Source organism: Xiphias gladius, chromosome 18 (genome assembly GCF_016859285.1).
Source record: "Xiphias gladius isolate SHS-SW01 ecotype Sanya breed wild chromosome 18, ASM1685928v1, whole genome shotgun sequence".
Classification (NCBI taxonomy): domain Eukaryota; kingdom Metazoa; phylum Chordata; class Actinopteri; order Istiophoriformes; family Xiphiidae; genus Xiphias; species Xiphias gladius.
In genome coordinates this window covers 27773226-27801187 of record NC_053417.1, presented here as the reverse complement: position 1 = coordinate 27801187, position 27962 = coordinate 27773226, and the positions used below count along the sequence as shown (strand labels likewise).

At 43.5% G+C, this 27962-nt stretch overlaps 1 protein-coding gene across 1 annotated transcript; it reads left to right on the top strand.

Moving 5' to 3' along the window:
* Positions 1–1226: 1226 nt before the first annotated feature.
* Positions 1227–27962, top strand: zgc:194282 (tyrosine-protein kinase Srms). The gene is made up of 8 exons (XM_040152299.1): positions 1227–2088; positions 6219–6340; positions 11685–11851; positions 18203–18350; positions 19606–19764; positions 21193–21374; positions 23135–23291; positions 24830–27962. Exons 1-8 carry the CDS (start codon positions 1709–1711, stop codon positions 25027–25029), a joined length of 1515 nt encoding a protein of 504 aa, XP_040008233.1. The 5' UTR covers positions 1227–1708; the 3' UTR covers positions 25030–27962.

The window sequence follows — 27962 nt, the reverse complement described above, 5'->3', positions numbered from 1 at the left end:
AACTGAGAAGCTTTTCATGTTGGATCGAGCCGTTTTTAGTCTTAAAACGTTCCCGCTCGGATCAAAAGGATAGCTGTGGGTCTCCGTGTGTGATCCAGCTACCGCATGACGGTAAGACCGCCTGCTTGCTGCGTAAATGCATTCCCCAAAACGTCCCACATCAAGGCCGCGCTTCGCTCGGCCAAAACTGTGGTGTGATGCGTGTCCGCGTTAAATGAAGCCCTTTTTTTGGGTTAGGGTCACGATTTGATCGCACTCTTCGTCCCCCCAGGTTCGTGTTTCACTCTGAAATCTTGATCCGTTGAATCATTTGAAACTGCATCACCACCTGAGACTGATTAGAGGCTGATGATGAGTGAAGACGATGCTGTGTTGACGGCGCGAGCCTCTGTTTCACAAACACTTTCTCATTTAGTCACTCAAGGGGCCTTTTTTTTTTTTTTTTTTCTTCACACTCAGGGTCTAACAATAGCTTTAAGAGGAAAAATCCACTTTCAAGTTTCACTGGTGCATCAACAACATCCCAGGGCTTTATTCTGGGGTGAGGTGCCGCAATGTGTTTGTACCCTGCGCGGTTTCCTGCAGTAATGATGCAGAACTGATGCAGGAAGAAAGGCATGAAGGCTGCTTCATTAGACTCCACGGTCTATTAATAAAAACCCCGAGGAAGAAGAGAGCAACCAGAGGAAGAGACTCAGCAGCACCTCGGGCATCCGTAGTTATAGTCTTTAGTTTTATTGATCCCATCATACACATTTCTGCTCACAGACTTGGACTGAAACTAATAATTATTTTCATTATTGATTCATCTGCAGGCGATTTTCTCCTTTAATCGCTGAAAATAAAAACATTACTTCACAGTCTCTGATAGGTCGAGGTGGATTTTCTCCCGGGACAAGATGGAATTCGAGATGAAAGTTTGGAAAGGGAATAAAACATTTCTTCTTCATAAAGTGATCATGTCGTCGCGGTGTGAAAAGGAGCATAAGAGAGGAGAACAGAGCCTGACACACTGACTGTAGCAAACACAGACCTCCAGCGACATTTAGTTCGAGAGAGAAAAGTGACCCGGAGCCAGAAAGACGAACGGACACACTCCCTCATTGTTATTACATGCTCCCCCCCCTCTCCCCCTCTCTCTCTCTCTCTCTCTCTCCTCTCTCTCCCTCCCTCTCCCTCTCCCTCCCCGTGTGTGTGTGGGGCATTATTATCCTTCGGTACGCAGGTGTGTGAGCAGCAGGGGGTGTGCCGAGCGCCAAACCCAAACTTTTAACGCACCTTGCCGCTGCCTCACCTTCACCTGCTCCTTTTCCTCGGCGGATTCACACCTGAGCGTCGGCGGCTGCGGCGGACCGACATTTTCCGGGGACCCCGGGACTCTCACGTTCCCGGTGTAACTTGGGTCGCGCCGCCGAGTCCTCGAAGGGGACCGATCCGACTCGGATGGCCTCCGTTCCCGTTTCCGCATTCCCGTAGCCGCCGTGCGCACTGCAGGCGCGGAGCTAAGATCCACGATCTCAACAGAAAAAACCGGTTCCTCCGGCTAATCTACCCAACTATTGCTGGCGGTGCAGTATGTTTCCAGCCAGGGGAAGGGAGGGAAGCCGGAGGACCGGGGGCTGGAAAGGGCCGTTTTCAGCGGACCGATAAGCCCGAAGCGCGTCTTTTTGATCGGCGTTAAAAGAGAGCCGCTCCTTCATGTCCCGGGATGGAGAGTTGCTGTCGCTCGTGTATGCCGTGTTTAAACCGGCTCTGGAACTGGATATGGCCCGACTTCCGTTACCCCAACGTCCCCAACCACAACCATGTCATCGCCAACCCGGCGGCGGAGGCGGCGGAGATCCGCACCGTGTCCGGCGAGATCCGCGTCCCGTCGCCCAAGAAGCGGCCGGTGCAGCTCTACGCGGCGCTCTTCGACTTCGTGGCCCGCAGCGACGACGAGTTGACGGTGAGGGAGGGCGACAAGCTGTCGGTGATTGAGAAGCGGGGGGAGTACGTGCTGGCCAAGAAGCTGACCGGGTCTCTGGAGTCCGGACTGATCCCGGCGAACTACGTGGCCCTGCTGCAGGACGAGTTCGCCAAACACAAGTGAGTGTTCAAAAACGTAATTCCTCTGCTCTCGCTCTCACTGTTCGGCCCCAAGTGGCACCTGATCCCCTGGTGCTGATGTGGGACGAAGACTGTTTGACTGGACGAGTCCGAGACATCGGCTGAATCCCCCAAATGACTGACGGACAGTAAAGGGACTCGACCGTTCACAGTACATGAGCACGACCATAGTTCTGACTCTGAGAATCGGATGCTGACCGCGGTTTGACCTCTGGGCCGTTGAAGACCTTCCAGTGTCGATGGCGGAAGTCGCGAAAGGGCTGAATAGGAAGACTGGTCGAATGAATTGATCAGAGGATCGAGAAAAGAAATCTGCAGCAGTTTTGTTGATCAAATACTTGAGCACAAATATCAGAGTAAACTCTGTCCCTAGACCTTGGTCTGTGAGTGAGGGGGTTAAACCTCCCCTGGATATGACTAATTGATTGATAGGGAAAATATTCTCCAGAGTAATCTATAATAAATAATTGTTAGCTGCAGTATTGAAAATTTCATTAGTACTGTCAGAGATGGGCAAAAACCCTTATTGGATAAATTGGATAAATGATGTATGATGTGACCTGGAGTGACTTATTTTGTCGTTAATGGACTTCCTGCATCTTTCTCTAATAAGTACTGAAATAATGAGTTCAACTATTAATCCACTGACAGGAAATCAATAGGTAAACATTCCGGTTATCGATGAATCTTTTGAGTTGTACCTGCCAAACATTTGTTGGCTCCTGCTCTCGACCGGCTGCTCCAATGTGCTGAGTTTTGCTGTTTTTTACATAATTTTCTGAGTTTCATTCCGGAGCTGAAATAATAATGAATTGATTAGTTAATCAGTAGAAAGTTAACTGGCAACTAATTTGATCATCGAGAAAGTTGACTGGTTCCAGCTGCTCCAGTGTGAATATTTGAGGGTTTTCGTAGTCTTCTGTGGTGTTAAACTGAATCTTTTTGGTCCGGACTGCTGTTGAGCAGGACAAGCAGTCTGAATGTCAGTTAGGTCTTTTTTTAAAATAAGTATTTTCATGATTGACTGTGTGGTTGATAAGTCAGAAAAATTTTTAAGAAATTCCCTTCAGTTTCCCAAAGCACGTGCTGGCACGTTCAGGTACCTTGCTTTGTCCGGCCAACAGTACAGAACCCGTAGGTATTCAATTTATTGTCATAGAGGACAAAAAGAACCAAAAGATATTCACATTCGAGAAGCTGGAGCCGATTTATTAGATGATCTGAATGATTCATCAGTTATAAAACTAGGTGCGCAGTAATTGTCTGTCGATCAACTAATCGATTAGTTGTTTCAGCTCCAATAATAATCACAACAAGTGAAAACTTCACTCCGAGCCCCCTGGCGTCCCCCTGGCGTTCAAAGCGAAGTGAAACACAAATGTTTGGAGGTAAAACGACCCGCCGCCGCCGCTGCTGAACCTGGCTGGAGCTAAATGCAGCTGAGAGCCCGCCTGCTTCCACCGCTCCGCAGCAGCAGGTCCTCCATTATTCATTCAGCCTGCAGGGAGTCATCGCGCTTCAGCCTCTCTCTCGCTCTCCGAGGCTGACTCGACTGTCTCTCTGCATGTCGCTGACCCGACACTGAGTCCACATGTCCCACTGTCCTCAAACACACCATTGAAACTGGAGACGAGGACCACTGCAGAACAACAATGGCATCACTGACGCCTTTATAAAAATGCTGAAGCTTCATAACCTGGTACAACCAGGAATGTTAAATCCTTAGAGATACTAATTTAGAGTAAACGACAGGCCCAAAATTTAGGGGAACAAATGGTGCACTTTTTATAAGAATGAAGAAGAGAATCCTGCTGTTGGTCTCAGTAGTGAGTTTACGCTGACCTCGCTCTGCCTTCTGCTATTCATTATCTCCTGTAGCATCAATTTAACGTCCCTGAAGGCAGCGACATTTACAGTGGATTCAGAAAGCAGTCAGACCCCTTCACTTCATTGTGTTGTGGATTCAATTTAAAACGGATAAAATGCCGGTTTTGCTCGTCAGTGTACTCTCAATAACCCACAATGACAAAGTGAAAACATGTTTTTAGAAATGTTTGCAAATTCATTAAAACTCAAAAACTGAAATCTCTCATTTACAAAAGTATTCAGAGCCTTAATTCAGTTCTTTGTAGAAGCCCCCTCGACGGCAGTTACAGCTTCCAGTCTTCTTGGCTAAGTCTCTACGAGCTTTGCACACCTGGATTTGGGCTGTTTATCTTATTCTTCCTGGCAGATCCTCTCAACCTCCGTCAGACTGGATGGGAAGCGCCTGAGAGCTGCCTTCTTCAGGTTCTGCTGGGTTTAAGTCTGGGCTTTAGCTGGGCCGCTCAAGGACAGTCAGAGACTTGTCCCGAAGCCGCTGTTGTGCCGGTCCTGCTGAAAGTTGAACCGTCGCCCCAGTCTCAGGTCACGTGAACTCTGGAGAAGGTTTTCTTCAAAGACCTCTCTGTATTCGTCTGCATTCATCTTCCCCCACAGTTCTGTCTCCCTGTCCCTGCTGCTGAGAAACTCCGAGCGGGCTGTCATGTGCCTTTTACTCAGTGACTTCTGTCCAGCTGCTCTACCATAAAGACCTGATCCATGGAGTGCTGGAGTTTGGCTGGCGGGCCAGTTCTAGGAAGAGTCCTTGTGGTTCCAAACTTCCTCCATTTCACGGTTATTGAGGCCGCCGTGCTCCTCGGAACATTCAAATCTTTAGGAGTGGTTTTATACTTCTGCTCTGATCAGAATTTTAATCATGGTGGTCTACGGGGAGTTCCTGGGACTTCATGGCTTGGTTTTTGTCCTGACGCGCAGCGCGAATCGTGGGACCATGTATACACGGGTGTGTGCCTTTCTGAACTATGTCCGGTCAATTCATTTTGCCACAGGTGGACTCCGGTCAGGTTCTCGACTCATCTCAAGGATATTTAAAGCAAACGGGATCCACCTGACCACAGTTTGGGGCCACAGCAGAGAGTCTGAATACTGTTGTAAATGAGAGATTTCAGTTTTTGGTTTTAATGGATTAGCAATTTTCACTTTGACATTAGGGGTTATTGATTGTCATTTTCACCCATCAGTAGATCAGGTTAAACCCTTTGTGTTGTAGATTTGAAATTAAATCTACAACACAAACTGCAGAAAGGGAAGAGGGTCTGAATCCTGCCTGAAGAGACTGAATCTTTATTGTTCCATTTGTCAGATAACTTCTATTATTTTATTATTTCTATGCTCTTTTTAAACAAAAGTAATAGTAAAATAAATGCCCTGGTGTTTGTCTGATATGTACAGGAAGGAACAGACTGTGAATTACATCCAGGGTGTTGTTTTTTTTTAACAATAATGAAATGGAAAGAAACCAAATTTACCCTTGGCTTTAAACCTCCCTTTTAGTGGTTCTATATTTTTCATTTTCACCTAAAATGTGTCCGGTATAACATCCTAAAATCTTATATCCTGTCATTTCTCCTGGTTCTTGAGTTGCTGCTTGTTGCTGGTTTCAGTGAAACCAGAGCGTCATGGAGCACAGACCCGCCCTCCCTGATAATTCAAAGTAAATACAGGTCCGTTTCTGATACCTGAGCAAACAGGCAGGAGACTCAGCAGGACACTGCCACCGTTTTATGACTTGAAGTTACTGCAGGTTCTGGATAATTAGCTCAAAATATCCTCTTTTTGTATACAAAACTGGATTTACTGGCAAATGGCTCATATCATGTAGATTCCAGGTTTGAAACGGTCGTAAATGTAGGTTGCTAAAACCTGTTGCTGCTGTCGTAACTGACTGGACCAGTTGGTAAAATGTTTACCTTCTTTACTCTGACTGTCAGCTGGCAATGCGCAAAGTGTGTGTGTGTGTGTGTTTACCTGCCCGTGTGTTTTGCTTTTGTGTGTGTGTGTGTGTGTGTGTGTGTGTGTGTGTGGGCTTCTGCATGTCTGCTTTCCCATGTAACGCCGTTTGTCTGTCTGTCCATACAACTGTCATCCGTTCATTCGTTCAACCCCGTCTTATTCTGTGCTGTATCCCTTTTCTTTTTCCTTCCTCCACATGCTGCGCGATCGCCCCTTCTTATCCCGCTCTCCGTCCGCCGCCGCCTCATCTGTGTGTCCGTCTCCTCTGTCCTCAGGTGGTACTACGGGAACATAAACCGAGGGAAAGCTGAGAAGCTGCTTCTGGCCTCCCAAAACAAAGATGGCTCCTTCCTGGTTCGCATCAGCGAGAGCCACAGTGATGAGTACACAATCTCCGGTGAGCGGCGCCACCATCTCTTTATCCTCAACAGTGACCTCTGACCTTACCCAGTCCCTTCGTGCCTCCACACCTGGTTTCCAGGTTTCCATTTCTTTCTTTTCCACTCGTCCTGTCGTCTTTATCGTATTCACACGTTTTAATTCCTTCTGGTTTTGTTTGTTTGTGTCTCCTGTAGCTTTCTGTGGATCTAATAGAGCGACTTAAACAAGCTGTAAAAAATATATTCTCACAATTTACATGAAAGGTTAGTAAAAGTACTTGATTTAGCAAATTTTAAAGCCCCTGAAAACTCCGTTCCAGTTCCTACATATTTCTCTGTACCATTAAATATTCTCTCAAAGTTAAAGTTCAGAAAAAAACTTCCCCACACACCATTCATGAAAAGAAAAGTCCGAAACTTGGCGAATCTGCTTCATCTGGACTGTGTGGTTGTGGTCTGAAGAGAGATGATTAAGAGGACACAGACGACCCTGCATCTGTCAGCAGATTCTGAGTCACAAGTCTGACTGACGCACAGAAGAATGAGAGATCAGCTCATTTCAAACCAGTGACATAGCACAAAGAAAGCAAAAATACCGAAGGGAAATGAAATCATCAAAACTTTTTCTTTTTCTACCTCAAGACGTCTTTCTCTCACACACTGCGGATTCTTTCCTGCTCTGCTCGCTAAGAACGACGCATCTCCCGCACAATAAAATATCCCATTTCAACAGATCCTGAAAGAGATATTCAACATTATGTGTGTGTGCACAGGTTTACAGTAGAGTGGCCGTAGTAAGGGGCACTCGCAGTCCTCTCCTTGAGATGAATGAGCTCCTCTTCTTCCTGCTCTCAAGGTGAACCTCAAAGTCTGAAGCTCCGTCAGGTGCTCCTCCATCCTCTTACGCGCTGTATCCTACAGAAACGGGGTTTCTCGTCCATGTGTCATCGGTTTCCGAAGATGAAATTCACGGCTCATAGTAGGAGGCCGGGTGAGAAAATAGAGGAGAGTGAGGTGATGTTTAATGGTCACCCGCAGGTGAAACAAATTCCCGTGTACCGCATGCTGACGCAGGAGGGGGTAAATTTCCTCCATCAGGCAGCAGCGAGGATGCAGAGCTCAGCGCGTTGTAAGCGCCACCTGCGTTCTCTCGCATCTTTCCCGCTCGCACGTTTTCTTCAGTTGCAGTGCGTTGAGCTCTTAACCACCCTCCCTCCCCTCATCCGTCCTGCCCTCCATCCATCACCCCCATTTCAAGGTCTCCGACCACTATCGACCTTAATCTCCCCGCGCTCGCTTTCCTCTCTCCCCCCATCCTCTCTGCTCCTGCTTGAGGTGACACTGCACGGTGTCTCACTCTGTCTCAGTGTTGCCAGATTTGGTGGGTAGATTTAAGTGTTATTGATTTTTATAAACACACAAATAAAGGCGTGACACTTCCTCACCTGTTTCTTTTACTGATTGACAGGCGTTCCTGGAGTGAGATGCGCTCGCCTGACCTGTCTAACAGCAACCTGACTCTTTGCCGTCGACACGGGTGGATCTGTGTGTGTGTGTGTGTGAGCGTTTCGTACTCGGTGTGTCATTTTTTCTTTTGACGCATGACGTTGGGTTTTTCCTGTGGAGGTTCACGCTGTCGTTTTCTCCTCTGTCGTCACCTGAACCAGACAGTCAGGAGTTTACATTAGAGCGTCCGACTTTAGCTTTCACGGATACGTGGATCAGCTTATGCGTCGGCCACAAAGTAACAAGGAACTGCGCCGCTGAAATGCTAAAAATATGTTTGGGTTCTTTCAGAGACGGTGTCTCCGTTACTCAGTTTGTCCGTCAGAAAGATTCCAGTTTTGACTAAAACAAAATCGCCCACTCAGAACCTCGAACCTGCCCAGTTGTGATAAAAGCTCCCCCAACTCTTATTTTCATTTAGGTGAATGATTTCTTTTATTCCATGTAATTGGTTCTGGGAACGAGCTCAGGACTTCCCTGTTATGCAGCTGAATAAGAAGAAGAAAATAAGTCTCCTGTTTTATCAAGATAAGTTTACGTCAACCCAAAACCATGATGACAAATCATCAGTCTTTTGGACAATGTTTTATTCTATGGTAAAAGTTTTCAATCGTAAGAACAGACATCAACTTTTACAAACCCTCTAATCTCAGAGGCTGAAAAATGATCCAAATAGGGGGAAAAGGGTCAGTGTAGGTGTAATGGTCCAAAACGACGTTCAGCTTTGTTGGTCAATGTCCAGTAGAATCTTCTGAGCTCACGAGAGGAGGTTTGATTTGTTGGAATATAGCCTTTATTTTTCATTTGAGGAAACCAAACCCGGCACACAAAGTAGCCCAGATGGTCACAAACCACCGGAAACAAATGGGGCAGAAAAGTGGCTGTAACATGTCCTGCTGAGTACAGACTTCTTTTAATAACCAAATTTAAGGTTAAACATACAACATGATACTTTTTTTTTTTTTTTTTTTACTCTTTAAAAAAAGGATATTGGCGATCATTGTTTTTGACTCTTAAATATCAGAAAATCCTCAAAAATCCTGCGTTGGTTGGGCCCTAGTTTATGACAAATGTTGTTAATGTAACAGTCATGAGGTATGCCATCTTTTTCCATACATTCTCATTTTTCATATTTATTTACACTTTTTATTCCATTGCTCTTTTTTTTTTCGAGCTGAGTTGATGAAACGTTGAGTTTATTTGTCCATTGGATGTCGACGCAACAGTAAAACGTGGGGACGAGAGAGAAAGGAAGGTGACGCATGAAAAAAGTCCCTGGCCTTGACTGGACTTGAATCCGAGGATGATGTCGTGATTCGACGAGTCTCAAGCTGCTAATTAACTGAGCGTCCAAACTGACTTGAGGAACACTTCAGCATTTTTGGAAAATGCTCATATTCGCATTCTTTTCGAGAGCTGGATGAGAAGGCCGATTCAGGTCTCATTCAGTCAGTGTGTTCAGTAATGAGCCAGAGCCAGTAGGTAATGAGAACAGCTCTCCATAAAGACTGGAAGCAAGCAGGAAACACCCCCTCAGCAGCTCCAAAGCGCAAAAAAATTAACACGTTCCATTTTGTTTTCTTCGATCTGCACACAAACAGAAATGTAAAACCAAGAGATTGTGGTTTTAGGGGCAGCTACATGCTGCATTTATGTCTTGGTGAACAACAGCCAGGAGCAGTGACGTCCTTGTGAGCAGGCTAGCTGTTTCCCCCTGATTTAAGCCTTTTACGCTAAGCTAAGTTAATTAGCGCAACACTTGACACGCAGGCATGAGAGTGATACCAATTTTCTCATCTAGCTGAATCCCAAAATGTTGAACTATTCCTGTAGTAAAATTGTGAACTTGTTGCTTCACATATTTGGGGGGAAAACCAGACCTGAACGCAGCAACTAAATTAGTAGAAACTAACGATGTCCAGACGTTTGTTTTCTTTTAACAAAATGAATTTGCGAGCCAACAGTTTGTTCAGGTTTGAGTTCTTCTCTTGTCAAGCTCAGTGTTTTATAGAAAGCTACAGGAGGGTTTGTTGGCTTTTCTTCTCTTGCAGTAGCCCACATTTTGAAGCCAGCTGTCAGCATCAAACAACACTTTTATACTGAATGAGCCCACAGCCAATTCTCTAATGGACCTCCCTGCCGTCGGGAGATTCGTGTGATTTGTGACTTTAAGTCTCTGTTATTACTCTCTCTCCGCAATCACCTCCAGCCCATTTCTCTCTCTGGGTCTCATGACTTTGTCCTTTCTTTTCTTTTCATCCTCAGGCTTTGCCTTCTTCTGCGTCTGCATCTTTTCCTCTCCATTCTTTCATCGACTTCCTTCCTCCTACCTATCTGCCCCCCCCTCCTCTTCAAGGTCCTTTACGTCCCAGGGGGAAAATGCTGCAGTGGGACATTTAATTTTCTGTGCTATTCCTCCTGAAGTATGGATCATCAGTATTCGCTGTGTGTGTGTGCAAAGAGCACGTGCATGAGTGTGAAGGCAGAACAGACCAAACCTTCGATTACTCTGTTTTATGGCACGATTACACACATTTCTGACTGATTTACTGCCTCTCTCTGTCTTTCTCACAGCCATACCAACATGCACGCGTTCATGTTCATGGACAGTAACTACAGAGTTTATTGTATCCCTGCCTGCATCTAGTGTTTCTACATGTATCTGTATTTGCACGTTGCAGCCAGTATCTGAATGTATGAGCCTGGTTTGAGCCTGTTCTGCTATGACTACCTGGGAGCGCCGAGGTCAGAAGTGTTAGGATAGGATAGTATTGTCCTTCATTCGATGTGACCCTGGGTTCCAGGATTCTGTAGGTCGCTGGTGTTTTGGGGGAAGAAAATCTGTATTTCTACCTACTTTTCCATTGCGTTCAGTTTTTTCTTGTCTTAATGTCTCTTTATGTTTTTATATAAAACGTATGGAGTGAGTGAGACTGGTCTTCATGTTGAACGGGTCTCTGTCTTAATGTGTTTCTGATGAAGGGAATTTAGCAAATTTAGAAAACAGGTCACATCCTGGTCTCTGTGTAAATCATCACTTCCCTCTTTTTCTCTTAAAGTGAACATACAAATAAGTCCCAAGGGACACAAACAATTAATAAAGAGGAAACAAAGACATTTATTTGATCATATTCAATATACAATAACAAATTTAAAAACAAAGATTAAAACAGCTCAACTGCAAACACCCAAGTTATTATCTAAGCTTAAAGGTCTTTGTGAATGAAACCTTAGATAATATTTTGGGTGTTTGCAACGGCGAGAGCTGTGCAGAGGTTTTGGATCTTTTTGTCATTAGATGTCTTGGTTGTTTTAAACGTTCCAGTAAGAAACAGGTCAGAACTACACCCTTTCATACGATCACTGAAATGCTTTTTAAACAACCGTCATACTGTGTTATACACATAACCTACATGTAAAAAAAAAACAAACAACCCTTTTCACTTTTCCTCCAGTTTGAATGGAGAAGTATTTTGATCTGAAAATCACCAAGTTGGTGCTTTCTGAGCAGCGGTGAATGGAATAGATCTAAGTAAACTGTCGTGACATCTCTCTGGGCTGCTGCCATTTCCGGCCCAAAAGCAGCTCCTTCCAACATAGATAATACATCTTTCTCTCGAACAAAACTTAATCTCATACCAGCTTGGAAAACATAAAGATTGAGGCGAAAAATTCTGAGTTTGCTGGTGAAATAAACAGATTTGGTCGTACAAGAACATGATTAATGAGGGTCAGTCAGTTTATTTCCACCTAAATATACCAATATAATGAGTGTTAAGTTAAGATGTGGGGTTGACTGTGTGCATATTTTAACCTACAACGTTCGTTAACAATGACTGCTCTTCCCTCCTACAGCCCGGAGTGAGGGGAAAGTGTACCACTTCAGGATCCAGCGCTCCACCATCGGTGCATACTTTGTCTCAGACAAGGTCTCCTTCGCCACGCTGGGAGAGCTCATATCCTACTACCAGAAGAACCACCGCAGCCTGGGAGTGCTGCTGGACGAGCCCTGCGCCCAGCAGGTAGGACACAGGCAGACGCCAAACCACAATAGTTTTACTTCTGTTCTTGTGAGGACCCTCGTGGATATCATGCATTCCTTGCCTCTATCTTGAAAGCTGCACTAATCAATATTTAATTTAACAAAGGGTCAAATGACTGTTTAAAATGGAAGGAGCCGCTCGTAGTGATGAAGCTACAGAGAATTATCACCAGACTCGGCTCGTTGTCGGCGCTTCCATTAACCTTGGCGTCCTTCACGGCAGGGAACCGTTTTCAGCAAAATCTTCCGGGGAACCTGCTGTCCCACTACCTGCGCAGCAGCAAACAGCAGACACACACAGTCGGAGACCAGATGATGAACTCAGTGGAGCGTTGAGCCACAAATTTCCCCCTGGAGATAATGAAGTTGAAGAGCCAAACGGTTCCCTCAGTAGTTGGTACACGAGTGAATATTGGACTCACATTTGTCAGATTGCCAGAAACGGCAGTCCCAATGAATGCTCATGTGGCTACGTGTCTGGTGGATGTGTGAATATGTTGCACTGTTTGCTAACACACTCACCAGCTTTATAAGTGAGTTGTGTGTCACCATTCTGTTTACAGCTTGTTTCACTGCCTCCAAGTTGCCAAAAAAAACCAAACCCCAAAGCAAAATCAATGAATCCAGCTTTAAAGCTACAATGACTGATTTTTGGCCACTTGGCAGCAGCAGAAGGAAGTTGTGAACACATTGACATATCAACACTTTTTTAATTTGATATGGTGAACTCGTTTGCAAGTTATTGTTTATTCACACATCCAGCAGTTACAGAGCAACATGATCCTTCATCTGGATCTGGTGTTTGTGTCACCTGATGAATCTAGGTCCAGTGCTCCCTCTCTTTTAGCTCTGATTTTGGTCTCCACCAGCTCCTGAGGGAAACATCTGGCTCTCTAGCTGCTAAACGCTCCACTATGTTCACCAGCTGGTCTCTGACTGAGTCCGTCTGCTGTTTGCTGCTGAGCAGGTAGTGGACAGTGGCTTTTTACAGCGGTTTCTCTGAAAACATCTGCCTGCTGCGGCCGAAAATGACCCCACCAACCATAACAGTGATGTTTTGTCCGAAAAAAGAACCGAAACTCACCGTAAAGTTCAGTAAATCCGAGGGGAGCTGCACATACAAACACGACAAACACATTAACGGACACTCTGTTTACAATTACATCATAGTGTGTTATAAACTATTTGTTAAATGTTTATTTGCTGGCTATAAATGCTAAATGGGGGGGGGTCAAAGGAAAGTGTGTCCCCAATGGGAAACGAGCACTTTCTCACGTGACCATGATATAAAGACACGAGGAAAAGAGTGCGTGAAACGAAAGACAGGTGCATGCAGGTGTTTATATAAAACAAGGGAAAGTAGTTGTAGTTTGGCTCACTTACCAACGCAGCCAACAGCTGAAACACAAGTCATGGAGGAAGTTAAGGTCACTTTCTACTTTCTGAGTCATAACTCGGTCAGATCTGAACACACAGACACGATACACATACTTTCAGATTCAGTGCGATTTTAGAATATGATCATGTCCATCACAAATAAACGTCCATAAATTCTCTTTATACAAAATTGTACAATAAAAGACACTTCTTAATACTCCAGAACCAGATAATCGTCACAAAGTAGTCCAGTAACAGTTGTCTGTCCTCCCATGGGTACAATGTGAACAGGAACTACCTAACAGCTGCCCAGCACATGTTCAATGGTGCCAGTTTGCCTAAATGTAAACAAATACACACTAAATAAACAGGGTTGAAGTCGAAGTGTAGCTCAGGGTCAGGCTTTGAAAACCCCCGGTATGAAGTCAAACTGCTGGTGCCTCCTAAAATGAACACAGTCGACTTTAGGCTTAATTACTATGGTAAAAACTCACACCTGCGCTGTAAATTCACTCACTTAATTGGACTCTGTTGCCTCAGCTCGCAGCTTCAGACATGTTGAACTGTGGTTAGATTCTGAATTCATGTAAAATCTGATTTTAACAGCTGAATCGGTCCAACAACCCGTACGCAGCCTCCCCTTTTCCAGCCAGAACGATTTCACTGAATGATCTCACAGATTAAGTATCCCTAAAATCGGGGGGGGGGCTAGTAGTATCAGTATAATGCCTTCCACCCCCCTGCACCTTACGATATGCACTTCAGCTTGCAGACATTCAAAAGCAGTAATTCGCATTTGTAGTATTTCCTCAGTGAAAACCAGCAGCAAATGATGACTCAATAGCTTCTGGCTGATCTTTCAAGCCAATATTCAGCGAACAAAACTTCCAGTTTTTAATGTTCAGGATGCTCCAGTATCTCTTCCTTTGAGCAGCTTTCGTCTGGATCTGAACCAAAGTGGAACAAAGCTCCAGAATTCCTCTTTCCATTGCTGCAGCAGGAGTTTAATTAGTGCTGTCTTATGCCCTTTATGCATAAACAAATTCCAAGAGGCAAATATATTCGAAGGTAATTAACCGGGTGGTAAAATATTTGGAAGTGTTTTAGAATAAAAATCACGTGGCTGTGCTGTAATTACATGCACTATCTCTGCACTGCAGCTTAAATTAAACCCCCAGCAGGCTGTATTCTTTATTCATGGCTCATCAGCTCGAGCCCGGCAGGGAGAGCTCACCGAGGTTCCTCAGTATCTGGAGACTTTCCACTGCAAAACAAGAACCCACCAACAGCACACCCGCCCCGCACATTTCGGAGTGTGTTGCGTTACGGATACTGCCTGATGTTTTTTAAATTCATGTTTCCTTTGTTTTACCAGGAAGTCACAATGAGATGAAAAAATTGTCTCTTATAAGAGAGACCCGGGCAAGATAGCAGCTGTGGAAAAAACTCTCAACATGTTTAAATACAATATATACAACATAGAAAAACCAGCAAAGCTCAGTGGCCTCTCAAACCAAGACGCCTTTAAATGTTTCAGTGGGCTATTACATAAAGTTTAGAGATACGAAAGACGAGCATCAAGTTACAGCTTTTCCCACGTGGATAAAAATTGTCTAAGAACATCAGGTCAGTGTTTCTTCTCTACCAGAGGCCTCTCAGTGATTCCTCCCTCTTGTCTCTTCCCTTCCAGCAGAGGCTGTGAGTCCGAGGCCACGGACACACTGAGGCAGAAACGCAAACATACACATACTTCGACGCGTCATCTGCACTCGAGCAGATGCAACGCAGACTCGGCACATGTAGGATGGCATTGCACTCACCAAAGGGGGGAAAAAATGGAGCCCTTATCTTGTAATTGTAGTTTCTCTATCTCATAATTACAGGATCAGGTGTTAAACCGGCCTATTCTGTGACCTAAATAGGAATTTTAGTTCTGTTGCAGTGGCAACACAGTGCTTTTGTTGCATATCATACTTTAATGCTTGATTTATTCCCAGGAGCCAGTTGCCCACTCAGATGTAGCACAAATTTTAACAGGTTTGAGAAAATAGGCGCAAGAAAATGTGAAGGAAAATATTAGTTGGATAGAGTTGGATCATCGCGATAAACAGTTGGTGGAGCTAATACTCCAGTCGTTGCCATTAATCCACTGCAGAAGCAAAGGGCGCAACAAGATGACGTAATGAAAAGAGCTCCAGTCAAAGGTCAAACAGTGGAAAACATGGTGGAGGCATTGGTTTCGTGCATCAGTTTGAGGGAGGTTAGTCTCCTCATCGAAATACAAGAAACCAACCTACGTTGTAATCTTGAGAAGCTGCCCCTTTTTCTTTGGTGAGGGCAGTGGGCTTTTGTACATCGTTTCATGTTCAGCATGCAAACACACAATACTGCATTTGTCTTTTTCATAAATACATGCAACAGACGAGAAGCTAACGGCAGCTGTGAATCAGAACAAGGAAAATTTACAGAACACTTTTACAATTTGTTTCAATGTTCATTGTCCCTCATTTCATTCATTTTTTTTAACTTAAAAGTATTTAATAAGCTTTTTATAGATATTAATAACATAGCCAGAAACAGAAAAGATCAGAATTAATGATTTAATTTAGGTATTGATTTTTTGCCATTTGCATTTCGTGACTCTGCTGTGATTTAAGAAAGGTGCACATTTTAAGAATCTACTCCGTGACATTGTTATAGTCTTTAGCAGCATCGTTAAATTTAAAAAATGCCAACAGTGACGTTTGGGGATTTAACGTCGTTCACATTTGGGTCTCAAACCATCAGCAACGAGCTGCGAGAAAACAACGTTTGACATGAAACACATGAAAGTTGCAAACTTCACGGCTGCCAAAATGATTTTTTTTAATGTTATTCCTGAATATTATATTCATGATTTGAGATTGCAAAATGATATTGTAAAGGGTTTATAGTATACAGTAGGCTAGCTATTTTTTGATATTTGTTTTCACATCTATACTTAGTTTTTTCCCTCATGAGTCTTAGGTGCAGCTTCAGAGGGTCTCAACACAGTCTTCAGGCCCTGAAACACGAGAATAAATCTGCTTTTAGAAAATTAGACATTCACAGCCATTGAGACGGGTTTTTTTTTAAACCTTCTACCAGTTAAATGTTCTGCTATTAAATAGGGCCACTAATTATACTTTCAATCACTATTTATCGACTTGGCACAAGATCTTGTTCCCGGTAATGACGTGGCAAAGAGAAATAGTCAATTCAAAACTGTTCAAGCATGGTTTGTGGTCTGATTCATCCGTTAGCTTTTAGTCTCTAAAAGCAGATTCATCCTGTGTGTTTTAAATGCCCAGTAAACCGTTCAGTGGCCTGTGTTAAAGCTCGAGTGGACAGATTTGTCAAATTTACGGCTGTTACTGAGATTATGTCAGGTAGAATTACAAATGAAGAGAGGCGACATTTGAATGAAGTGGGATTAACAAAATAATCTGCCAGACCTTCACGTTGTTCATGCTGAAAAAAGAAAATGTTTTGAAGTAAGAAGCATTTTCATTGGGTTTTCTGTGTAAGGTTAATGGACGGTGACGTAGAGTTGAAGGTCCTTTTGTATTGAATATTATTTATTTGTTTGTTTTGGACGACGTAGCCTGGGCTTTTGTCTCTAGACAGCAGGCAACTGTGTTGTCGAAGCTTCAGCGGCAAATAAAAACTACACCTGGGGTCGCTCGTCTATTTGAACGTGTTCAAGCGAATGAAAAACATCTGTGCACATTAAGGCAACGATGCTGAGGCAACAGAGGAGAGCGTTGACCAACAAGTTGCTTTGTGTATCACCTGATCAACGCTTGGATTTCTGTTTCAATATAGATAAACTTAACTTGATCTGTAGTATCTTATTTATGAGTGATGTTTAATAATTATTTGACTGTTAATTCATTAATCATGTTTTATCGTCTTATTTAACCAATCGCTTCATTGATCTGTTCATTTCATTTATGTTCATCAAAGCACTTGATCGATAGCACAAAATGTTTTGTAGCACCTGATTGTTGATGCCAATAAATTTGTCATAAAACGTCTGAATTCATGTGCCATTTATTCCTTCCTTCATTCATCCGTTCATCTCTCGCTCGCCTCGCTGCTGATCCGTCCATACATCATCAAAAGGGAAATCCGTCTGCAAGTGCATCGAACCTGAAACGGGACGACGTTAAGAATCTGGCATAGCGAAAGCAGATAAATTCGACAAGGTCACGAATAAATAAAGGTGGAGAAAAATGTTCCCTTTATCGTCACGGCTCAGGTTTTTGCTATTTTTAAATTAGGTCATATTCGCCTGAAAAGGAAAATTTGACTCACATTTTGCATCAGGAGGGAATGAACCAAGGCTGTCGGTCAGAGAGAGAAACAGTCAGAGAAACACGCGACCAGCATTCAAGAGAAACGGGCAGTAAATGAAATCCGAGAACCAATGATACTACGTGTTGAGGGGAAAGCACCCAGACTATGCTCTTTAATGTTGAGACATCCTGCTCGTTTCCAAGCCACAATCAAAGATGCACTCTATTGTAATCAAAGCTACATTTTCGGTTCTGTTGTTACTGTGAAACCTCCTTCAGTCGGATACAACGTTTTGAGGGGGGGGGGGCAACTGGAAAGTAGTGGGTTTATTTCCAGTTGCCGGTCTAACAACATACAGGGATCAAGTAAATTCTGCAGCGAGGCAACTCTCATATTTTCACGCAGTCCAACCTTTTTCTGTGTCTCAGCACTTTGCATGGTGCAGTGTCAGGAGTTATTGTAAAACCGATGGATCAAACAATATTTAAGATGCAAAATCCGTCCGTGTTAGAAAATGTGTCAACGCGTCTGCTTTGCATGTCTGCTTTGCCGCAGTGTGCCTCTCCGCAGCATTGTCCGTCCACTTGTTTTGAGAAGTGTGAAAGTTGTCTGGACTCACCCTGTCGTCTCTGTGCAGCGGGAGCTGTTTGACATGGAGCCGTGGGAGAGGCCTCGAGAGGAGTTCAAGCTCCACAGGAAACTGGGAGAGGGACACTTCGGAGAGGTGTGGGAGGCTCTCTGGACCGTGGAGAACAGGAAAGTGGCCATAAAGATGCTGAAACAAGGTACGAACGCAGGGGGAATTAACGATGCGACGGAAGGTCCTGCTTGAAATACTGTAGATCTGGAGATTAAGTGGTAACCTGTCATGTTTACATTCAGTGTTTCTGACCAGAGCACATTGTGTGAATTCACGAGGCCTCACACAAACCAAAAAAGTGTACTAAGGGACCCTTTGACATCCTTCTGGTGTAGCTGGGTGTGTGACGTTGGCTGTGGTCAGAGATGACAAAGGCTTGACACTTTCAACCAGAGCGGGCGATGGCGCCGCCTGATGTTCGGCTACTCTTGAAGGCTGCGTGCGGACTGCACAACAATCGCTGTACAAAACAAAAGCAAAGGGCTGCGCTGACATGGGTGTGTTGCCACAGGTGCTGCTGAGAAGATAAAAGTTGAACCAGGAAGTCCAGTTTAGGCTTTCTGACACACTTGATAGCCGTTTATATTCCTATGAGTTAGCGTTTTACAACTTTGTAAGGTTACCATTGCAGCAATTTTTTTGTTTTTCTGTCCCGACACACACAAGGTAAACAGAAGAATTGGCCCAGTGCAACACCATTCATGATATCAAGTATCCTAGCGGGAACGTGGGCCTGCACGTATTTGATTAGCCAGTGCGTTGTGATACGGACAACACAGCAAAGGCTCAGAGGCCAAGACTAAAAATAAAGAGATGGAAGGATGCACAGGCTGGAGAAAAACACCATGAGAGGAATGGAGAACAGTGATGACCCTGAAGTATTTCATTGTCAAATGCAGGGAGGGATGGATGCAGTTATAAATTTTGAATGGCCACAGAAAGGGAGGTGGAGGTTATTTAAAGTCTGAGTTTTTAACGCTAGCAGCACTACGGAGCAAAATGAGACTGAGCTCACCAACACAGTCCCCTTCTTACTGCTGGTCAGTGATGTCTCTTTTGTTACTTGTGTTAATAAACTAAAAAGTAAATTTAAACTAAACTTTTGCCTGATTGCAAGAGAGGGGGGAGAGATCCTGGAGGAGGGACAAAGAAATGAATGAGAGCAGTGAGGGGATGACAGGTAAAATTTTAAATCGGGAAATGAGGGACATTTTGGAGAAATGTGACAAGCTCCATGGCCAAAAGAAGACAGATTTGGTCGTAAGTGAGGGTATGAATGTAAAACCAGATTAAAGACGGGAAAGGAGCATTAACAACAGTGAACAGACAGACAACCAAGATCGTCAAATGAAGGATAAATTCACCAAGGTTTTCGGTTTCTCCGTCTCCTCCACCTCCAGAGGACACAAAGCAGGACGAGTTCGTGAAGGAGGTCCAGGCGCTGAAGAGCCTCCATCACCCGAAGCTGATCCAGCTGTTAGCCATGTGCTCCAGAGGAGAACCGGTCTACATCGTGACCGAACTCATGAGCAAAGGGAGCCTCAAGTCCTACCTTGCCTGTGAGTGCCCAGATACACACACACACGTTTGAGTTGTGCGTACAGTTAGGCACATTAGTAAAACTTCTGTAACCTGAACCAAAAGTTGAAATGCCTGATATTCAGAGAACAGGGTGTCAACCCTTTTGAAATCTGACAGTAAATCAGGTCCTTATCAAGAAGTGTTTTGTTGTGGTTTATTTCCTGTTTCTAATCATCGCACGGATGTTTTCTAAAAGAGGAGACTCCATTGTTGCTTTAAGAGGTTTAGAACAGAGCTAATTTTGCTCTTCTTGGGTTTGAGCATTTCAGTCCTCACCTCAGACATTTTTTGGAAAGCCCTCTCAAACAGTATTTAGGCCAAGTGACGTTAAATCTCTTCCCCTGAAATCCAAAGCAAATGGAATTATAATCTGCGTTTCTGGCAGAGAAATATTGTTCAGACGCTTCACAGAAGGCTTTAATCACAAGGAGTCTTAGCGAGCAAGTGTGATGGGTCTGACGCAGATATTTCTCATACCAGTAGAGGGTTTTTATTCTTAGTGCTGTGTGTGTGTGTGTGTGTGTGTGTGTGTGTGTGTGTGTGTGTGTGTGGTTTCTGTACTTATATGCCCTCTGCGTATAATTAGCTTTATGGTTGCACTGATACCTTCCACTGTATGTCACTGAAACCCTTCACACACAGAAGGAAATAAAAATGTTTACATTTGTCAGTCATCCAATTTCCTCCTTACCCTTGGAAAAAAAAAAAAAAACAGGCTCAATCATCATTATCAGCCTCATGTGTGTGAAAGTAACAGTGGAGATAGCAGAACTAGTTCTATTGTTGTAACCAGCTTTCACTTGCAAATCACATCCCTATCAACCTGTACTGCAGCTTACTGTTGCCAGTAGGAAGAGAACAGTGTCATGTGTTCCTCAAATAAAATAGCTTTTCTAATGCACAATCTACTTTCTTATCTGCACAGCAATAAACATGTAGCCTAACCAGAGTCATTCAGTCTTGAAACGGCAGTTTCTGGGAATGTGGGGTTGTAACTTGGAGAGAGACAAAACACCGAGCACTTGTACTGCAGCTCCGAGGCGGATGCACTCCCAGTGTTCGATGAACTCCAGATCCTGGACCCGTTGTTATCGTTTGAAGGTGCTTTTAAGTCACTTTGGACAAAGGTGTCTGACAATATTTTGACTGCCCGCTCACTGGGCTGGGTGTCACACGTTAACAGTTTCTGAGTACTGACCAAAATTTATTAAAAACCTGGATCGAACGCTTTGTCAGACTCCGGATCCTCTTTACTTGCTCTCTGATGACATATTTCCTCATTTAATTTGATCATAACTTTAGGCTGTAGTGTATTTTGGAAAATGTGTAGCACGGCGGCCTCATGTGTTAACGCAGAATGAAGGAGCGATTTACCAGCCCGCTCAACTGACAGTGTGTGTTCTCAGCTGCTGAAGGCCAGGTGCTGTCGTCAGCTCATCTGATCTACATGGGCAGCCAGATCGCCGAGGGCATGGCCTACCTGGAGGACAGGAACATCGTCCACAGAGACCTGGCTGCCAGGAACATCCTGGTGGGGGACGATCTGGTCTGCAAGGTGGCCGACTTCGGACTGGCTCGGATTATTAAGGCAAGGAAGGGCTGTGTGTGTCTGTGTGACAGAGGAAGGGGGAGAGACGGGGGCTATATTTGTTGTCTCATCTGTCAGGAACCCTTTTCTTATTTTAGAATAACGCTTGTTCTTTATCTTCTTTTTAAATATGTGTAGAGTGTTTTGTTGTTCCTGTGTAAACTCGTGTATCCTTAATACATCCCTCTTCCCTCCCTCTGTCCGTCCAGTGTCACGTTAAAAATAACAGCCGCAGCACTCACACACGTATACTTTGTGTGTACTAACACGAATGAAATATGTTATTGATACAGAGCCTCCGAGACTTTATATGAGCTAAGAAAGAGACAGCTTAAATGTTCTGTATGCCATTTAAACATGAATACATCATTACCTCCATACTTGTGAGACAACAATATTTACTGTAAATAAGTCAGAGTCCTCATGAAGACGGTCTCTGCTGGTCTCTGCGCTGCACTTTACCTTGTAAAGAAATCTTGTAGCTAAATACAGGCACAGTTTTTATTTTGAAAGAAATACACTAATTTATCTCGTTTTCCTCTGCTAAATTTTCTACATGAAGTCAAGCAAACCGGCACCGGCTGTTTTTTAAGACTGATTAACGGTTTTTGTCCAACATGCTTCTGTTGAAAGTTTGGTGTTTAAGTATAGTATAGTTTTAGACATTAAGACTAACACGTTGGTCTTCTCTCCTGTGTTTGGCTTAGTGTGTCAATTAAATCTGTTCAGTCCAGAGCTGTTGCACACATTTAAAAAAAAAAAAAAAAAAGGAAAAAAGAAAAACATTGCTATGAATTTGGTTTCATATTGAAAAGTCTACGTTATCCCATGCTTCTTTAAAGCTGCAACAATAAATATTCTTATACTAACAGCGGCTCAAATGACTGCGTGTAATGTGAAAGGGATTATCACCCAACTCTGCAGGTTCCCTCAGCTTTACAAAATGTTTCAGCATCTTTTAGTTAATTGTTTTGGTTTTACGGCCTGAAACGTCACGGTTTCCATTTTCACTCTCGCTGCTCGTCGGTGTCATTTACAGACACAACAGGCAGCTATTTTCAGTACAGAAACAAAAAAAAAAAATCAGATATACCCCCTCTCCGTTACATGCTCGTGACCAAACGGCAGACAGGCGCATCTTGAGACCAGCTGGTGAACATAGTGGAGCATTTAGCCGCTAAAGAGCCAGATGTTTCCCTCAGGAGCTGGTGGAGACCAAACACAGAGGTTAAAGAGAATGAAGCTTGGACCTGCCTGCATCAGGTGGACAGAAACACCACTTCTAATCCTAATGAATGCAAATGCTGCTGTGTGCCTGTTGGATGTGTAAATACAACTGATTGCAAGCACATTTGCTATATCAACCTTAAGACAGGAATGTGTCGGTGTTGTGTTTAGAGGTTGTTTCTGCTGCTGTGATTGGCAAAACAAATTAGGCAATGCGCTTGCGCAAATGAGTTATTAAAAGAATTCACCTGGCCAGTCAAGGACATTTTCATTCAGCTACCTGTTTACACACAACAGTGACGAGAGACAACATCACATGATTGATCGTTTCAGTGACCTGATTTAGAAGAATGTTACGGGTCAGTTCAAAGCAAATCTACTGCACGGTGGATAAATAAGAAGAAACACTGTCTGTGGGGGGGCTGATGAGAAAAGTACTGTTAAATTTGAGAAACCTAAAAGGCTAGAAAGTTTACCGTTAAGTTAAAGTGTGCATATCTATCCTGTTAACCCTTTATATTCCGTCTCCCCAGGACAGTGTTTATACAGCTAGTCGAAACACAAAGATCCCAGTGCGGTGGACGGCTCCGGAGGCGGCGATTTACCAGCGCTTCTCTGTAAAATCGGATGTTTGGTCGTTTGGCGTGCTGCTGTATGAGATGATGTCACGTGGCAAAATGCCTTATGAAGGTATAGTGTTAACTGTTTTGTACTTTTATTGTAAGAGATATATAAGCTGTTGTTGTACCGTAGCAGTATTTATACAACTACAGTTAGGTACAGGTAACTGTCCAAGTAATTTTGCCTCTGTTCACCACCACAATGCACTTAAAGCGAAGCCGTCAGGATTTGATTGAAGTGTAGACGTTCAGCTTCAAACCAAAGGGGTTTAACAAAAAATATCGCAAGGTCTGGAGCTGATTCCAAGATTTGCATTTGGCCTAACTGTATATAAACTGCTGCTTTTTGTTTCCAGTGTGTTAACCTGTTTGTCGACCACTGGAAAAGTATTGGAAGCATGCACAACTCTCACAGCTACATAATGGATTTATGGGTGTAAACATACAATGGAGGTACTGCACAGGTACCTGCACATGGTTGTAGCGCTTCCAACGTGTGGGTACACCCTTCTCAGTTTATTAGGTTTTTAGGTTGGAAGGTTTTTAGTATTGCTCCAGAATAATTCTGTTAGTCGATGCGGTGGAATAATGTCACTGCACGTGCTTCTTATCTTTTCATCCTCTCTTGTTTTATCTTTTGATTTTGTTTGATGTGGTTACAAAGTGAAATGAAAACATTTACATGAGCCTGTGTCAGAGAGTAGAGTCAAATTTGATCGGCAGCGTTTAACAGTGTATTAGTTACTGTCTGACTAGATTAGAAATTCAGGACTTCCACAACATGTGTTGCGGCTCATTTGAACACAGAAAAAGGACATTTAAAAGGTAGGGCTTGTGATATATTTTTTCTTAATGTCAAAAAATCCCATGAATAGACTAAAACCATCAATGAATGGATCTGCTGTCATCAGGGTTTCGGCTGCCATGTCCAACCCGCTGTCCTCAGAATATTTATATTTGTATCCTACTAGCAAGTATTGTGTGTGTATCTAAAGCCTGATGCGTCTTATTCCTCTGTGCCGTAGAGCTCCGTTGTTTCCATATTATTAAAAACACATCGTGGAGTCCAACTGTTGCACCAGGTGACATGTTCCTTCATTACCATGAACACACACACACCGTAGTTTTATTTTCACTCAATCCCACACACACCTTCCCGGTGCCAGAAATACTCAACTGGAGCACCAAACGTGGATTAATCCGCAACTGAAAATAGTCCCCAACAAATGCACCGTTCAGACCTGTCTGAGTAATGTTGAAATGAATCCACAGTGACCAGCGGTTTTAGGACATCGCTGAGCCTTTTTAATAAAATGAATCTACACGTATGTGACCTACTTTTAAAAATGTACGTTTTTAGTAGGGACCAGGGGGCTCGGGGCAGAGCGCAACAGACGAGGTGGAGCCGAAGCAGAAAGCATTGGGAGACATTGTCATTCTGGTCTTTCCATGGGATTTGTTGACAAAAGGAAAAATATTAAGTAACTCCAGCCTTAGCATATGAGTACTTTTAAGATAAATGAATATCTGGACTCATTTGTTACAAGAGTGATTTTGACTTTGAATTAGTAAACTCCTCCAACGCTCATTTTTTTAAATCTGCTTTAGGAAAAAGCAATAAGGAGGTGTTGGATCTGCTGTCATCAGGGTTTCGGCTGCCATGTCCAACCCGCTGTCCCCAGAATATTTACCGCATCATGATGGACTGCTGGGCCACCGAGCCCTCAAAGAGACCCTCCTTCCACGCCCTGCACAGCCAGCTGGACTCAATCTATGCCCGGATATATTTCAAGACCATAGAGGTATAGAAAGAGGGAGACTTTCCGGGCAGAGAAGGACAGTTTGAGGGTATGAATGGTGCAAAAGCAGATCCTCTGCGACTTGTCTTTGACAGAAGGATGGACTACAAAAACAAAGGAGGAAGGAGATGGGGGGGGGGCAGAAAAAGCAAGGAGTTTTTTCCTCCCCCATGCAATACACTTCCACAACAGGGTATATGTACTCTAAAAACACCAAGGTGTGAAAGGACAGAGGGAAGAAGAGCATCAGAGACGGACACACACAAGTACGATGGAGAGGCGACGGAGAAGATGCTCGGCAAATTAAATAATAGAGAAAACTGAGACGGAAAATGAGGAATACTTCATTTTTAAGACTAAAAGACAGGAAGGCGGTTAAATGAATGACTGAACGTAGCCTGAGAAAGGTGTGTAAATACACTCCTACCTAAAAGAAACTTAACACTGAAACCCTCAGCACATTTACAGCACCAACTGTTTTTAATTTTATACCCTTTTTGTGTTTTATAAATAATATTTTATTACTTCTGTACGTGCCATGTCTGAAATCACAGGTCAGGACCTAAACTAATCACCTGTCTTTTGATTGCAAAGCCAGTGCTAAAATTGAGGTTATGTGCAATAATGAAATGCTTGCTGGGTCTTTAGCCACGCTAGGGGACTGGTGCTAAGGATGTTTATGTCAATCGGTCTGTTGGCCCAACGCTTTGATCTAAGGAGAGAGATTGACACAAGTTGGGTCGATCGCCATGACGTCTGGCACAGAGCTTTGGTACGAACCCCAAAGGATGAATCTAATAATCTAATAACTCTGGTGATCCTACGACTTTTACATCTACAACTACCATCCCGTCAGGGTTTCCTCTCGCCCAACGCTGTAGTTTTTGAGCTGCAAGTATCTTAGCATGATGACTGTTACTTTGAGGTTAAAGGAAAGGACAGGTCAAGGGTATCTCTTCACAGCCAGTATGGACAAGAGGAATGATTACGGCAACCAATAACTCTTTTAATGTACATATGACATGCGAGTATTGTTTCAAGATGGACCAAATCAGTTCTTTAAAATAACAGTTCAACATTTTTGGACATATGCTTTTTCAAGCTCTTACTGAGAGTTTAGATGAGTAGCTTGATACCACTCTCATGCCTCTGGGTTAAGTAGCGAGCCAGAGCCCTGTTAGCGTAGCCTGGGGGACAGATCTAGCCTGGCTATGTCCAAAGTTACGAAATACACCCACCAACACCTGTTAACCTCGGCAATTAATGGTTACATCCAGTTTGCTAAACCCGTACTCAAATGGAATTGTAAATACAACAATTTTACAGGTAATTAAGTACTTTAACTATTTCTTGGCGACCAGCAGCTGTGCGCTTATGACTGGAGTCACCATCGGCTGTCTGGCAACCTCATTTCGAATGCAAACATGAGAGCGGTATCGATTTTTATCTCTTTTCTTCTTTTCTCATATAACTCTCTTGGCGAGGGGGTGAATAAGCTTAATTCCCGGAATGCTGAACTGTTGCGTCAACAAGCATGCAAACGTTAGCATGCTAACTGGCATACATGCTAACGTTAGCAGTGTAGCAATGTACAACACTGAGGGGGGGAAAAGAAAAAAATTACACAGCACAGCTAGCATGTCAGCACTGATCAAGAACAGCAAGCAAACTTGTGAAGTCGTAAAATGGCCACTGCTCAGAGCCCCGTGATCCCTCTATTGACTCTACCACCACCCTCAGGACAACCTTTACATTTCTCTCCCACTTGTCGTAAAGATCTAAGTCAAAGTTTTCTCTGTATTTTTCATCCAAGCACCAGTTTTGTTTTCTGGCTTGATGAGGCCCCTAGCATGGCTACACACTGTTAGTCTTGTTATTAACCAAAAGCATTAAGTGTTTTCTTCAGCCAACCTTCTGTTACAGGGATTCGAGAAGGTTTTGGCAACATGTTATATATCTAGTATCTGGATAACGCTTTATCTAGAATATTAATAGAATAATTGTTTTTGTCCTGCTGTGACACATTTAATAGCGGCTGAGCCAGTAGTAGTTCCATGTGTACAGTCCCTGGGTTATTCAAACTCTTCTACTGGCCCACAAATGGCCGGATAGAACTAGAGTGCTTATGTTTACACAACAGACTCTGTGCACACACACTAAACTACAAAATAAGAACAGTAAAAACTACAAAAATTAACACTAAGGCAAAAAGACCTGCACAGTGAATCAGCCATATCCAGAAGACTCTTTTTGAGGGGGAGGGGAATGGGATTTCTGCACCACAAAATTGTACAACAGTGTTGCAAAGCAATGCAATTTAAGAACAATGCAACTTTGGTCTTTTATGCATGGCAGAAGACAAAGCCAAGTTCAGGAAACTTGAGCCATAATCACCAATTACAAGATTGAGTCACGATCGAGTTTTGCGTTTTAGGCTTCGTGCCATCAGGTACCAAACACCAGTAGTGCAAAGAATAAAGTATTTTAAGAATTGTTTTGAAATGTGTCTGTGTTTTTATTTTTTATTTTGGCATTTTCTGTCATGTGCTTACAAAGCGCTCCACTTACTAGGGAGTTAAAGAACGTTTGATGAAACAAGAACTGGATGTAGATAAGGTTACTGGGTTTACCCTGAATTCCTCACAGTGCGAGATCGTTCAGATGTGTCGGTGGAGAGCCGCTTAAAGCGGGCGATGACGGTCGTGTTGTCAAGCCACTAAATGACAAAGAACACTTTTCAAGTGCGCTTTATAGAAAGAATAGTTTTAACTCTCCATTTTCATGGAGTAGCTTTGCTACCAGAGGCCCTGCCACTTGCTCAGAAACGAAAAAACTTTGGAAACTTTCCTGGGAAGTAAAGACATCAAACAAGAATTAGCTGACTCCGAGAAATCCTTACATTTGTTTTAAAGGCTCGTTCACTGTCAATGGGCCATATTTTA